Raw genomic sequence first — 16418 nt, forward strand, 5'->3', positions numbered from 1 at the left:
GGAAAATTGTATGTAATTCCTTTGTAATTATTGTAATTATTATGATTATTGTAATTCCTAATTGTTGTCGATGTTGCCAGTTATTAAATTCCACGATTCTCCCGATAGCACATTAATCTGTCGTTCTCACCTCTGGCGCTGAGAGCGATGAAGGTCTGCGCGTGCCTCCGGACCATCACGGTGTCCCAGGTGCACGGCATCGACAATCTGCTGAGGATGTGCATTAGGAAGTCACCGGGCGTAACCGCGGATAGTTCCCACTTCAGCTTGGAGACGACCAGCTGCTCCCACCTCTGTAACAAAGCGAGACAGATGTCGTTCGATTAACACCTCGCGATTAACGCTCTATTCTTGCGAGATATACAATAAAAAGAAAGTGACGCGTTCATCATGAATAGAGATCTAATGCTACATCAGATTCTGGATTCAGTTCGTTGTTTTCCTCGTTATCAAAGAAGCGAAATATCACAAATATATTGTTTCAGACTAAAATTATCTGACGAAATATCGACGCACTCTCAGCTGCATTAAAAAGCGGAAAGTTAATCTTCGATATCTATATACATATAAATATATGTTGATGTAACGAATGTATCAGCATCAAAATTTATTACGTATTTGTATTATTATGTCGTATGTCTTATGATTTTTCACATCGTGTACCGTTACAATAGCAGATGCCTGTTTCATTAGTAACGCGATAGAAAGTCGCGAGAGAACCGTCAAATCCTCCGTTGAAGGAAACCAGTTCATCGCTAGACATCGCTAGACATCGCTAGGAAACGCGTGACCCGAGTGCGTCCCTTTAAATGCGGGAGCATTAAACCACCTTTAATCGTCGATAATTACGCACAGGTGCGACGACGGCGGCGGCGGCGGCGACGACGTCGTCAAAATTCACGCAGCCTTGATGTCTGTTTCGAGTGTCGAATACAAAAAAGAGAGAAAGAGAGAGAAAGAGAGAGAGAAAGAGAGAGAGAGAGAGAGAGAGAGAGAAGAGAGAGAGAGAGGTACCCTTTTCTCTAGCGAGGTTACTACGTCCGCTCTCTGGAGTGCGTCGTAGTACCCCCGTTCTCTTTCGACCGTGAAATTACATGGCGGGAGTAACGTGCGACGAGTACTACGTGTCCTTCGTCTTGATCAAAAGTCCATTGAATCCGGCGAGGCTGCTCGCCTCCCATCGCTCAGCTGTGACGAAACCGGGCAACGTAGCTCCGTTTCAAGCACGAGGGAGCATATTGCAGAGGATCTCGAACGATAAGACGCGAATAAAGAATATATATTACTATAATAGATATTATATTCATAATATATGCACACTATAGTAATTAAGGTAGACATATATATATAGATGCGTATACATTATGCATTATTATCCGCTTGCGCATTTTCGTTGTAATTATGCAACGGCTTTCGCGGTAGGGAATATACGTATTTATCTAGTTTTTGAAAAAGTAGGAGCAAAAAATTAATAATATATTCCGAATGGAAATTAAAATTATTTTTTGCAAAATAATTGGAAAATGTAAATATGTATGCCAACTCATTTAAATTTCGTTGTTCTCTTTTTGTTATATATATTGCGTGTGTAACACATATCCTACATATTATATACAGGATTGGTCATTCAATTTTATGATCCGGAACAACTGTAGCTTTAACTGGAAACGGAAACTGTTAAATGTCCACATTATTTCGAGAGGCACGTGTTAATAATGTTAGTCATTACAATACGTAACAATTACAATGAATATTTCATGTGGTTTTCGTGCAAGCCTTTGGACGACCTATAACTCACGACAGAAATTCGGGACAGAATCCCAGATATAATTTCATATTTCTGATGTATGCGCATATTTTGATATGTATCTCGTATACGTGGGTGTGCGCGCGCTTCTTCAAACATTTTTTTTGTATTTCACACACACACAGAATCATAGAATTAGAATTACATCCTAACTTGTAGATTGTACATCCTCCATATATCAACTAAAAGTTTTACAAAAATGATTATAACCATAAACTGACTGTGTAATAAACTTTGAAAAGATAGAAAAGATATTTCTTATATATCATATAACCACGCGTGGAAGATAAAAGTCAAAATGCGATTATACAGTAAAAAGATTATACAAAATGCAAATTTGTGTTAGAATCGCATCCGCGAGCGCGAGGGGAAAGGTGATTTGTCTGTCGTCGTCGTTGTAGTAATCGCGTACGAGCCAAATTAAAGTCCTCGCCAAATGGAAGAGGATGTGCGCTCGAGGGAAGACACAAACCGAGGGAGTCCCTCTCTCTCTCTCTCTCTCCTCTCCTCGGCTCATTCTCATCCTTGAAGGGGTTCCGCGCTCGAGTGCGTGCGTGCGTACGCTCGCCATTCGCGCCGGCTCTTCTCTCGTACGTCGGTCGTCGGTGAATGAAACAAAGGCTCGTACACACCGAAAGGATAGGAGAGCGACGACGCGTAATGACAGCGGCGATGTGTAAAGCGCTGTTACTCTGCTAGGCAGAACGGGCCCGTCATATTGTGTCCTACTTTTCATTCGTTCCTTGATGCAATTTTTCCCTTTGGCGAAGCAGCTTATTTAATTTTAATAGCGCCATTGTCTGTTACGGTAAATCGGTGGCTCTATTATTCTCTTATATATAATTATTTGTATTACGTTCTCGTGTTCTGTCATGTTGCTCCCTTGGCTTCGGAATTAATACATACGTTCAATCCATTATTATATAATTTCGTATTATTCACATCTATTAAAAAACATTGCGATTTCTGTGAACCACGTACGTATATGTCATAAAATTCTTATTATTGCCATTAATTGTAACTTTCTCTGTACCTCAAAATTTGACGCGGTTACATGTAATTTACAAAGTCAATAATCAATAATTCATGGTATAAATATTTCGTATAAATATTTATGATACGTTATGACGCCGTTGTTTGATCTGTTTGGCAGATATTATACATGTAAAACGCTCCGCGCGACGATGCGCATCCCACCGTCGCTCGTCACCGAGCTCGTTCAGAGAATGCACTCACGGCGCGTGCACGCACGCACGCACGCCAGCCACGATATGCGCGGGTATACATGTAACGACACGTAATGATTCACGAAGGGGGATAATTGCCGAACGCGATCGGCGACGATAAGCGTGCCCGGTGTCGCTCTGATAATAAGGTAGTCCCTCGGCCGCGATACATTACTTAATTTCCACATTACGTTAAAATGTATTATTACGTTACATTACGCATGTGTCACGTTACGTTGCGGACAACGCTGCAACGACATCTGATCTCAGTTAATCCGATCAATTATCGTTAAGCGCAGCTCCCTGTCTCCTATTCCCGAAGCGAACCGTCAAGAATTCGCGAATCACCGGCTTAACATTCGTACCCCGAATCCCGAAGCCGTTGGAGTTTCGTAGAACCGGATTCATCGTCTACGGCGATCGATGATAATCTGTATTCGTGTTCGTAGCCCCGGAGTTTTCGTTCCTTAATATTGGTGTATTATAAATTGATACTCGGAGCCTCCAATGACACCGGATCAAGATCGAAAAAAAAAAAGGAGAAAGGTACAGGATGGAGGGTAAAAAGGTGGTGTCGAAGCATGCCGTGGGTCATGGGAAAGCAGGTGCCAGCTAGGTGACGCTTTCACTTTCCCTTCCGACGCACTTTGGGAATCCGAATGACCTCGATGTAGTTCACGATCGATATGTATGTACATACCCCCATACGGAGCGCAATTTGTATATCATCTGTAATCTGTAACCAGCTTCCAATTCTGAATGAATCCAATTTTACGTGCTATTATACTCGCGCTCACCAAGATTCTTCCGATTCGTTTATGTAATTCGTTAATTATCACTTATCGTTCCAGATACGTTGCTTTCGAGTAAATTGAGGGCTGAATAATGCATCGGAAGATTAACTTTATTAACGGGCGTCCACTCGCGCGCTCGCATGCGTGTGTAGGATTCACGCAAGTAGAGGTAGCGGAGCGCACGCAATTTAATAGCCGAGCGCCGTGCGCGATAAAGGCCGATTCGTGTTATATACGACGTGCGCCGGCAACGATGCGGCAGAATATTATGCAGCGAGGAATAATGAAGCAACGGGTCGTTTATCACATTCGAGATACACACCGACCATCGGAATAAAAAGAAAAAAGGAAAAAACGAGATTCGACAATCGTGGAGTTGCCGAATCACGAACAGCGAATTCATCACCGTCTGTGAACTTTAGGTCAATATCTTTTGTTTCATTCGTAGGAAAATAAATTTCAATCTTAATTTTTTGCCTTGAAAATACAATTCCAACCACTCGTTAAGATTCTTTATCAGGTAGACTGTTTAGAAAGGGTATTTAATATAGAATTTAAAATAACATCAATTTCTAAGAAAAATTATTATCTTTATTAAGTATCTTTAACATAAATTACATTTTTTTTTAACGCAAGCTGTTTAATTACCTCAGTACTATTTTCCGGATGTTTAATTTCGTAATTAATATATCAGATAAAATTATGGATATTGCATAATTATAATACACATTATGTGCACTTATGTAATTATGTCAGAAGTCTTGCATTACCATAAAAGTATGAAAAAAATCTTCATGGTGCTTACGTTTGTGCATTTCCGGTCTGCAATTTATGATCGCTCTCGATTCAGGTTGGTATCGGCAGCTAGGTCAATAACTATCGATCGATAGGCGGGGAAAACGCGGTGAATTTATGCGTCTCATTCATGCGTGCGTGCACGCGCGCGCGCGCGCGCGGGCGCCCGTTTGTGCGATCGTGTTCGCACGGTTTTGAATCGCGCACCTCGGCGTCCCGCTTTCCTGAGCGTGAGAAAGATAATCCCCGACGCATATGTGACTGGCTATTTTTTTTATTTTTTAATGCTCGATGCGCCGAATATCGTGACACGGGAAAACGAGATAGTACGACGCGATAGCGGCCCGCGAGCGAGAACGCGTAATTATGATCATTAATCGTAATTACCACGTATCCACGTGGTTCCGCCGACGGTGCGTCCTCTCTTTTTTTTTCTCCTTCTTCATTTGGCTCGCAGGGCGTCCAGATGATGCCGGTTTCGGCTTGTGGGTGGTGAAATCGCCGACAGGTGGTCGGCGGGCGCCCGGAGGGCTTGAGAAAGAAGTAGCGGGGGGGATGCGGGAAAATCGTTTTGTGTGTCTTGTCTAAAGAATGACGCTTCTCAACTCTTTTCTCGTGCAGTCTAAGTTAGATTGAATTTACGCGTTTGAGTAACAATAATCATGGATTTTGATTGACCCGATCTATCGGAAGATCAATAAAAAAAAATAGCGAAAGTTGGCCGAGCTCTGGCTGAGGTGCGTTTAGACGAGCAGCGGCACGAGAACAATGGAGCATCAAACGGGAGTAGGAAAAGATCGCGGAGGTAGGGCCCCGTTGTGCTCGTGCCGCGCTACCTGGTCGATTCCGAGAAGCCGGGGCCTGCCGATTTATCTGGTTCGCAATGAGGGATCGATACGAAGCGAGGCACACAAGGGCCGCAGAAAGCGACTCCGAGAGTCGCGGCAGAATTCAGTTGATATTTCTTCGGCACCGCATCGCAAGCGTAATTATGAGTTATATTTCAATGTAAAATTACATAATAAAAGTTTCCATCAAAACTGTAACTGATCATTACTTTCTTATGTATTAAACGAGAAAATTGCTTTTAAAACAAAATTTTGTAGATTTTTGCTCCATCATCATTCTGAATGCTTTTAAATGTGTGTGTCTCTGCATGCAAAATTCCTTTTGATACGATATAATACAGTTTTACAGTACGTTCCACATAATACGAAATAAATTTATATATTTATACATATATTCTAAATCAATGATTAAATATTTAATAATTAAATTCTAATGATTACATTTAGAATATATTTTAAAAAATCACAATAAAATATGACAAATAAAATTCCATGCTTAAAGTCGTTTACATTTTTCAATGAAAATCACAACTGTGCGATCTCGAAATCTAGCCAGCTTCAAAAAATTCTATTAACGCAGAATCCCACAGGTGGTTAAAGAGCCAAAGGAGAACAGAGGAGGAACCGAAAGGAAAGGAGACGGCAGGGCGGAGCAGGATCGAAGGGCAGCGCGCCTGTGAGCAAGGTGTTTACCATTCTGGCCAAAAATAAAGTACAAAGGCCAGACTCCCTCTTGGCATAACTGGCAACAAAAACCAGAATCACCGTCCATGCATTCCTCGAGCCTCGCCATTGGCGTGGCTCGACTTAGACTGCCGCGATTAGGCAAAAGGCCGGCAATAAGTGACATTTCTACCTGCGACGAGTTTCTGCAGGTAGATAAATTAATAGACGTAGCTTCTTTCTAGGCCAGTCGAGATCGCATCTAAGAATCAGACCGAACTGGTCGTACGAGGAAAGGAAGGATTAAACGATATATGATATACAAAAAAAATTTTTAGTGGACGCAAATAGAGGAAAAGAATATAAAAGAGATGAATGGAGTATCAATGTGGAGTAGTAATAATGCACAGTAACTGTTACATTGTAACACAATGAAAATAAAAATAAAAATAAATTCTTAAATATATATAATTTAAAATTTATCCTTATATATGTCTTTACCATATGTTGTGTATCTCATATGCAGCAAATTTAGTCAAACGTTTTATATAATTTAACCCTTTGCGCAAGGTGCAATTTTAACGCCGGCCCCGTTTACCAGCCTTTAAGCCTAATCACGCGTCTCGCGGTCGATCGTAGATTCGGTGGTCGCCGCCAACACAAAGCTAATTATGGGGGACGCCGATAGCCCCGAAAATTCAACGTCGGGCCCCCTCGTGACGAGAGAGAAAGAAGAAGCGGGTATCCCCTACGAGCCCCCTCGAAGGACCCGGGGAGATCCGATTTAATTGACGTCGGCTACGCCAATGGGGCCGCTCTTCTCGAGGTTACTTCCAGGAACCGCCTTTTGCGGGACACATCTGCTCCGGTTACCGGAGCATACCCCGGGTCCTTTTTCGCACATAAGAAACCTCTCTTCTTCCTTTCCTCGCCTCGACTGAAACCGGAACACCGCTCCACGGCCGCGCGCGCGCGCGCGTCGTGCTTTTATTTCTCCTGCGACCGGCGAGACTTTAATTTTCACAGAAGTCATAAGGCCGCCGACGATTTAACGAATTCGCAATTGGTCTAAGATCGGAATACTAAACCGCGTCTTAGGCAATAAAAATTGAGTCAGGCATATATCCCCCTGTCGACTAAATTCGTGGATAGCTCAATCCGGATTTCTGGGACGGTTTAGATCTCTCAGGCTCTGAATTATGACCGCTATTATGGCCGTGCGAGGCTCTTCTCTTCTGTTATCAATAAACCGTTTCATTTTTATCCGCCTTTTAATTTCCACGGAAACCATAAATTCCCCGGCGACTTATATCTACGCGATTAATTAAACAGCCATCGTTAAACTTTGATTTTTGTTATAGTAATTGTCATTGCGAGTAGTAAATTTACAAAAATTCTGCTTTTTATTTTAAATAAATGTGTGTCTTTTATAAAAGATTTATGTTTATAATAAGAAAATATAGATATATCCGATTAAATTGGAACACTCTTAGACCGATGATATCTCTCTTTTAAAAGACACAACACCGGTTTCGATTTGCCTTCGGCGCGTCTGACGTAGCACCGGATGTAACTACTGACTGTCCATTCAGAATGGAGACTGTGCGTAAGTTCTTAGAATACATCATACGAGAGAGAGAGAGAGAGAGAGAGAGAGAGAGAGAGAGAGAGAAAGAGAGAGAAGATATCGTCCTCTATTTTTATCTGTTCATTCATTTATATACATATATTTCTATTACAATATCATAAGATTACATTATTTATATACAGTATTTTAAAATTATTATAATGCAAAGAAGGAATAAGTAAATTAATATAAAAAAAAGGTAATAATATATATTATATTAATAAAAAATCAGGACCTTCAATAAATTAATTACCGGAAATAACCTATTACCGGAAGGAAGAAGCAGATCCGTCTTTGACGAACGACGAGATGCAACGGTTGCGTCAAATATGATTTACGACGTCATCACAAATCTCCATTTGTCCCGTGACACTCGCTTAATAATGTGACTCAAGCAGGCTTAATTAAGGCCCACCAGAAGCTTTCCAGGAAAATATCGATACGCATGTATACCTGGAGTACGGGTACCCGCATGGCAATTAACGAACCAAAAAAAAATTCGTCTTATTGTAGCGAGATTAAGAATGATCAAAACGCGCTCGCCTCACACGGCGAACACCGTTATAATAAATATTGGGCAAAAGTATTGCTGAAACAAAAAATAGCAACTGATCGAAACCTACCTAAGGCTCTAAGCGGCTAATTTCATATCTAATTGGGAACTAATAAAGTAGACTCTGTCTCATATAAGTCATATATAAGAGATTCCAGTTAATATATTACTAACTGAAAAAAATCGCAATAAAATTTCGTGGAAAAATCCATAAAGAATCAATCTAATGAAGGGGAATATCTCTTTAAAAATCATAGTGTTTCCTTCTACTTAATTCCATGTTTTATGAGAACGTGACATGCAATAAAAACTTAATTAGGAAGGGCAATTCAGTAAAAATTTCAGGATAATTTCGCGAGCTCGAAAGCGAGTCGAAGACGGGTTAGAAGAAGATTGGTTCGTTCGGATTTTTTTCGCGTCGCACATGTGGTGGGATTTGGCCGTGCCGTATGCCACCGATACGTCACATCCGCACTCGAGGCCAGCACGACACGACCGGCGAAAGAATCGACCGCCTGTTGGTTTAGAAGTTAGAAAGGCGACTCGTGACATATTGCGTGGCCTCGACTCGACTAATATTTACGCATATTCAGTGAGAGGAAACGAATATCTCGATGTAACATTATTCACGACCCGCTGCTGCAAAACTATTGTTATTACTTATCGTTCTACATATAATTATACCGCGGCGCGTACGATCATTCCGTTTATGATAGCGTTAGTTTAAGCGCATGCGATTAATTGACATCGCAAATATTGAAGATTGTCGAAATCTAATATATATCGCTACCTGTTGCATATTCAGAAATGATGAAAGAACGAAACCGACTATTATTAGCTTGCAAAGCTAGAAAGTCAGCTCGCACGGCGAGTCGCTCGTCCTCGAATGTCTGCAATCGAGCAACATTCCAGTCGCGCGTTTGTTCTTCTAATTAGACGGACGAAACTGAAATGAGCACAATAATTATGTCTCATTCCGTCTACGTGTGGAGCAATAATACATTCATAAAAATTCTGTACATAATAAGCGTTACAAAGAAGCATTATACAGCGAGGAAAGTTAAAATGTTCATGTAAAATTGCTGCTCCAATTATCGCGATATTCTGTGGCAATTTAAAGTAGAAAACCAACAAAATACAGAATAACTTTTGCCGGTCAGTATATTTTCAGTCGACCTCGTTAAAAAAAAAGAGAGAGCGTTTAGGATATCTTTCCGAAAAGTTGGGTCGGCGCGCAGGTACTCTCCTCTCTTAGTCAGCGCTCACTCGAACGTATTGTCTCGTATTGTCACGACGACGTATTTTGTCCGCGTGCGGGCATTAGACATAGTTTCGCCGTGAGGGCATCATCAGTGGGGGCGGTGACCGCCTCGAGGTTGTTTTAACCGTCGCCTTTCGCAAGGCGAACCTTTTAGACGCTATTAGAAACCGCTGGATCACCGTGCCGAAATTCGCCGAGGTTTCGCGCGATCGTCAGAGGAAGAAAATTTTCCGTGTTATTAACAATCAACTGTTATACGCTCCCTTGCCGGTAGGGACTAAGATGATTAATTTCCCTTTCCTCCGCCGCGTTTAATTTCGCGATTAATTTCTTGAAGACCAGCCGGCCGTATAAAATAATTAATATGACAACGTCAGGATTTACCCCCCATTAACGGATGAATACGAAATTGCTTGGTTTCGCCGTAGGGCAACGTGTGCGCGACTCCCGTCTGGCATTGGCGTTTCTCACTACTTTGCATAACCGCCTGCGGAACGTTCTCACGACGTCGCGCTACGTCGTTAAGAGATAATTCGCCGTGTATCTGACGTGTCAGCACTATCGCGGTTCCTTTCGGCATTGACGATAGGCTGGACGAGCTCAGAGCCGATTTTTATTCGGCGAACACTGCGAGAATACTCAATAATATAGAAATCGAGAAAATTTCGCACGAAATGTGCCCTGATAAGATAAACAGACAGCGAAAGCCATGTTTCCGACTAATCGTAACAATTGCGATAAGCAACGTTCTGGAATTATTAATTGTTGAAATTGTTAATTATGTATTGAAGTGACTGTGTAGTGTTGACAATTATATACATAATATAACGAAAATAAGTTTGTTACATGCATAACGTGTATATAACACATATAATTATTTATATAATACATACGCAACATTATATAACATTATTTATATTACAAAATATTTCAACACACTTTCTCAAAGCTGTGCGTTCGCGTTTGTCTCGTGTACTACAGGATGCGAAAGTATCGGTAATAAATCGTCGAAGCGGAAAACCATATCTTTGAAGCGGCTAAATACTATACTCCACTCACACGAGAAGTGAGTGAGGTCAAGTCGTCAATTCACGGGGACAAAAGGGACGCGTTTCCTTCGCGTCGCGCGAGAAGAAGGAAATCAAAAGGGGGAAAAAGAGCAGAAGGAAAGAGAAGCTCCGGTGGAGAGAGCCGGTCGCGGCTCTCGGACGCGTCTCTTTCATCCGAGTTCCGCCAGAAAAAAGAAATTCAGAAACGACAGAACGCGCGACGCACCTGTCGCGAGCTTAAAGGTAGAGCACCGCCGCGCCGGTGTGTGCCGTGCCGATCTGTCGGGCGGTCGGTGCGCAAGGTGCGCGTTTTGCGAGCGGGTTATACGCGATGAAAATGGACGTCTAATGAGGCGCGTCCATTAAATTCCCTAACGATCGTAGTTACGCGCCGCTCGTAAATGGATTTATCGCCGCGCGTTCGGCCGCTCGGCCGACTGTCCTCTTACTCGCGCGATTTCGACGTTTATCGATCCACGGGTCGGTCGCCGGTAATGCGTTTGCAACGCTGGCGATACCGGGCGCACCACCGGATATCCTCTCTATCGGGGGATAAGCGGGATAGTAAAACCCCGAGAAAAATGGTGATTTTATTCCCGGGACGTCGAAAACGAATTTCAACGTCGGGAATTTGGACAAAATAAGATTCGTTCGCGTAGAACGAACAAGGTAATGAAATCTTCCCCGAGTAAATTTTAAGTAGATTTGGCCACTTTGTGTATTTCGATTTCTCGTGATAAGTCTCACGGTAAAACGGTACCGGACGACAACACGCCTCGAGATACTCATTACCGTCTGCCCTAATTTCTTGTCCATAACGGAAGTAATTCGACAGAAAAAGTGACGCACCTGTCGCTTGTCCATCTTAAAGTACAGTACATCGGGAAAGGTGTCTGATAGATTAAGGGTCGCAAGGTGTATGTTACGGACGCAACAGGTTATAGTAACATGTGGCAACAACAACGTGGTAGTAATATCCTGAGTAATAATTTCCAATATTACTTCCAGCCAACGAAGCTGAAAATGCAAAGCTGAATACAAATCGAGACTTTTTAATACGTTTCATATTTCTCTAGCAAATTACATTTTGAGCGCAGCCCGAATAGATTATACTATATATACGTGCTTGCTGTTGTTTTTATTTACTCTTGTCAAATTTTTCGCGGCAATCGATTTAGTCGATATAACAAAATTAATATAATTTACTTTTTTAAATATTGTGATGCAATTTATTGTATGTAAGGAAAAGACAATTAATTTCTTCTTGTCTCCTTTAACCTAATATTGCCTTTATCTTATTAACTTAATCTCAAATTTTTAGTTTCCTTTATCGAATTTATATTTTTGTACATTTTTTTTATTTTTTACAACAATTTTTATTATCTCCAAATAATTTTTCTATCCGAGCCTTTCTTAGCGACGAGACGCGTGTATTCTTGAGTCGCGTGCTCGCTTAATTACAGGGGCAGATGAGCAGCTGCAACCCGGTGCAGCGCTTCGGGATGCCGGGATCCCTTCGCTACCTAGTCTTTCGAGGCTAGCGAAATGTTGCGTGAAAAACAAGACAGCGGCCGCGCCGTGAACGCGCCGGTTTCCGGCGCGGCGTGCTGCTAGCGCAAGACAAAGCGGGAGCATCAAGGCAAATGAACTCGTCGCTCGCCTGTTGCATCTAATCGTGACGGGCAGGTGCACACGCTCGCACGATTCCTTTTTCCTGTTACTGGTTTTTCGTTTTTTGCGAGATCGTTTGGAGATCGATTAAGCGAAATAAAGATCTCGAAATAAAGATGGTAACAGTAGTTCCACGTTTCTTTTTGTTAATCGCGCTTATCGCGACGATAAAATCTTCGATAATGATGATACGTGAAAAGAGGGGAATGCAGATGCAGATAAAGACACGAATTAATCCTCTGATGCAATTTTTTCGGCTTATCTATATACAACACAAATGTCACAAGTCTGTGTTTCGTCTTATATTACGAATGTTATTCAGATATATTCGATAAGCTTTTCGATAAGATAAATACTAAGAAACTTAACTGTTAAATTCTGAAGATCCCGAACCATTTAGAAAATAGAAAGACTTAAAAGCATGTACGAACGATATTTCGACATTTATTTTAAATTATTTTCAGTCGTACTATTAATTGTAATAATGAATCGAATCGTAAATCGAAGTTCGGAAGAGAGTAATTAAATCCATATACTTTTGTTCACAGTATCAATTTTTTGAAGAAAATAATGTCCAATAAAATAACATAAAAAGATCTCTTAGCACAATAATTTAATGAAAGTTAATGCGGATAATTATCGTTGCATCATACTAAACAATGTCACAAAAATTATCATTAAGATATTATCAACGTCTTTACTCCAAATTACGAGATCGCCGATACGTTTCACACATTCTTATCTGATACTAAAGTTAAATTAACAATTCTAGACAGAGCTGAAGAGGCGTCGATACTCGAATATCAATATACCGTCAAGGTATCCTACAAGAGGCAGCGTTTTCCTAGTGCTCGCGAGGTCCGAGAGGGGCCGACCTCTCACAACAAAGACTCCGAAGGAGGAAGGGGTCAGAGGCACCAGCTGCATCAAAGGTGCGCCTTTCTCTCTCCCCCGTGTCCGCGCGTGCACTTCCGAGCAAATGCGCGATGCGCGGTGTACAACAATATTCGCACGTGTCGCGCGCCCGTTACGCACGAAGAGATCGACGACGCGGACGGTCTCCGTCGTCGGAGAGGACGGGGAGAAAACGGGGCCCCGCCGCGCCGTTTCTTCCACGGGGTTTCCTGACTTCGCGGGGGGACGGGGAAGAAGGGCGACGGAAAGACGGAGGAGGGGGGGGGGGCAGGGAATGCCCTGGCCACGCGGCGCCGGGCAAAGGGGTGCATACCCATGCTCACCGGTTCGCGCGGCAGATGCAGCTGCCGCGGGGCGTCGCGTCGCGTCTCGCCGGGGCCGGGGCCCGGTGCACCACCCCTCGAAAAGAACTATAGTCCGCGGCGCGGCGCGGCGCGGCGGCGCGCACCTGGCCCTCACCTGCTCCCCCCTTTTCAATGCCCGCGCTCCAGCGGCGGACGCAACACATCGCCAACCACCCGGCCGGAATACGAGTCTCTCCACGCGCGATGGATATGTGTAGATATATGTGTTCCGCGTAACGCTGGATCTTTAACATCGCGCTGTATTGTGCGCTATACGCACGGCGCACGCCAGGATGCAATTTCGCGTCGTCGGCGAGCTGACTTTCGACCCTTTACAGACGAGAGACGCAAAGACGAAGAATTTCCTGTTTACCAATTTCTTTCCAGTTTTATTTAAATTTTAGGCACTAATGCAGTAACGATAATTATATATTGACATGCAATATTGTTGGCTGTATAAAATTTAAAGAGAGCTCCCAATTATTTCCGCTTCGAATCTGGCTCGCTATTATACTATAATTTTCACAAACAACAAACACTTTGTTCGTTTACCTTTATCTCAATTTTCTTGAAAAATTTTGCTATTATGGCTGCTAATTTTTCATCGATTACGGTAGAATTTCTAGTCATCGAAGACGCTAAAAGCATGAATATCCGCAATTAAGATTAAAGTTGCAAAGTTATAGAAGACGATCAAGGATTAATCGAGGATCATTAAAGCGATTATAACCAGCTACATATACCGAGGTTGCGCTTTTTCTAATCGTCTATCGAAAAATCTCAATCGCGACGGAATGGATTAAGCGCGCGTTTCCGAAATGCTACCTGTGGATTCGATGGAAATTTATTCGTTCCGACAGTGTTTTGACCGGCGTGTGCACAGTACCGTGATGCAGGTGCGTCACGCCCTTACCTGGCACCTTCCTGTTTATTTATTGATGATTAGTCACTTTTTTTCACGTGTTGCACGATTCGGAAAGCACCGGGCGTGAAGCATCGGCTTTTACCCGCGTGGCTTTACGGGCCTGTTGAATTGCCCTCGAAAAAAAAAGCAGCAATTACTCCCTCAGCCAACGTTTCGACTGTTTTACGCGCTGATTATCTCCCTCTCGCTTTCCCGCACCTGCAGCCGCGGCAGCGTCTGTGTCCGAAACACCGTTCCACTACCTTTAACATCTCGTTAACAACTCAACCGCAATCGCACGCGACAGACTTTTTCAACCGTGATGTTATTAATACCCTTTTCTCTAATTTCTTATTTATTAGATGCTTTTTGTATCTAATCCAATCTACTCAAGCTAATCTTTCTTTCTAAAAAAAAAATTGCAACGCATTGTTAGATTTTATTAGTTTTGCCATTTTTTCTGCAACATACACACACACATCTCTATGTATAATAGATGTCTTATCGTAATGAATAAAATAGAAATTCTTAATAAATGCAACCAACGCAAGTTATTATTAGAATAGATATTAATATCTATTTTATCACAGTATGCGATAAAATGAAACTTTCCTCTTTCACATTTATTCTTATCATTTCCAGGAAAACATCAGATGCTTGCAGGAAATGATACTTTAACCATTCGGATTTTTGTATATCGATGAAACGAATGTGGTTCATCGATACCTCAATCGGTAACGAAAGAGAGGTGCAATGTGAGAAGAGAGAGGAGAGTTTAAAAGGCGAGGCAAGAATTCCGCGTAACCTTGACGGCGCGCGGCGGTTTAAACGAGAACCGAGCGTTCGCACACACGTAATCGAACGGGGCGGCGGGCTGCGCAGAGGCGGAGAGGCAGAGAGAAAGAGAGAGTGAGAGAGGAAAGGGAGAAGAGAGTGAGAAAGTCACTGGAAATTAAATAATCGTTTCCCGTATCAGCTGTTATCTATTTAGGCTTGCTCAGGCTATCGCGTGTTTGCCCGGGAGCACGGAGAGTTGCGTTGCGCGCTCCTCAAGAGACAGAGAATTCGTCGCTGCGCGCACACACGTGTTGCAAACACACACACACACACACACACAAAGAGAGAGATGACCACCACGTGTCGGACGAATGCCGAGGAGCATTTAAATTCACGAAGCCTGTTCTCTTCACGTGGACAACAACGTGTTCCCCGGCCGGCCGGCTTGTTTGTACAAGTCGCGGGAACTATCTAATTTACGGAGAAAAACGGCGGCCGACGTTGCGAACGAGACATGAATCGATCCCTTTCGGCGCAGGCCGTGAAACTATAGTGAATGGAATTTTTTCGACCGGCAGGCGATAACGCGCATTGTTTCCCTGTGACATCCTGACGTGCGTCGAAATGAGTCAGGGTGGTATGTCGCATGCCTTCGGGTCCGAAAGATCCTTTCACAGAAAAAAAAGGAAAAATAAAACGGAAGGACTTGGCGTTATGGTGGGATTTAAAAACCGCTTCTCTGAGAAACTGAGGATCTCAAATTTCAAGGTGATCTTAGAAGCTAACATATAAGTCCGAATGGACTTTCGTCAAACCAAGTTTCACTGAAACTATGCGATTGTAGTCACGTTTTCCGCAACGAAGGCTAGACTCTGCATAGTTTGATATCTGACACTCGGCATGATTACCGTCTTAAGTTTCATGTCACACGGTAGTCCGCAGAAGTCGCGGTGTATTATAATTTCTGCAAAAGGATCGCTTCTCGTTGCGGTTTATCGTGGCGAGAATGCAAATAGAACGACAAGTCGGAGACGTCATTGTAACATTCGCTGCTAAATCAGAAATTGTCGCGAAAACGTCGTAATTGAAAGAATAATATAATTCTTAGTTACGAACAGATATATTCTAAGAAAAAAAATTTCAAGTACCTGAAATCTCGTATCTCGATATTATATTTAGAACTG

The 16418-nt window shown here is 42.6% G+C and overlaps 1 protein-coding gene across 1 annotated transcript in view; it reads right to left on the minus strand.

The window, feature by feature from the left end:
* The window catches only part of Cycd (cyclin D), a 37238-nt gene that overhangs the window by 9225 nt on the left and 11595 nt on the right, over window positions 1–16418 (minus strand). Inside the window, exon 3 of the mRNA XM_071787556.1 lies at window positions 131–293. Within this exon, the coding sequence (XP_071643657.1) occupies window positions 131–293 (163 nt within the window). The remainder of the gene's footprint in view (window positions 1–130; window positions 294–16418) is intronic.

The sequence above is a fragment of the Temnothorax longispinosus genome, chromosome 9 (assembly GCF_030848805.1).
Source record: "Temnothorax longispinosus isolate EJ_2023e chromosome 9, Tlon_JGU_v1, whole genome shotgun sequence".
NCBI lineage: Eukaryota > Metazoa > Arthropoda > Insecta > Hymenoptera > Formicidae > Temnothorax > Temnothorax longispinosus.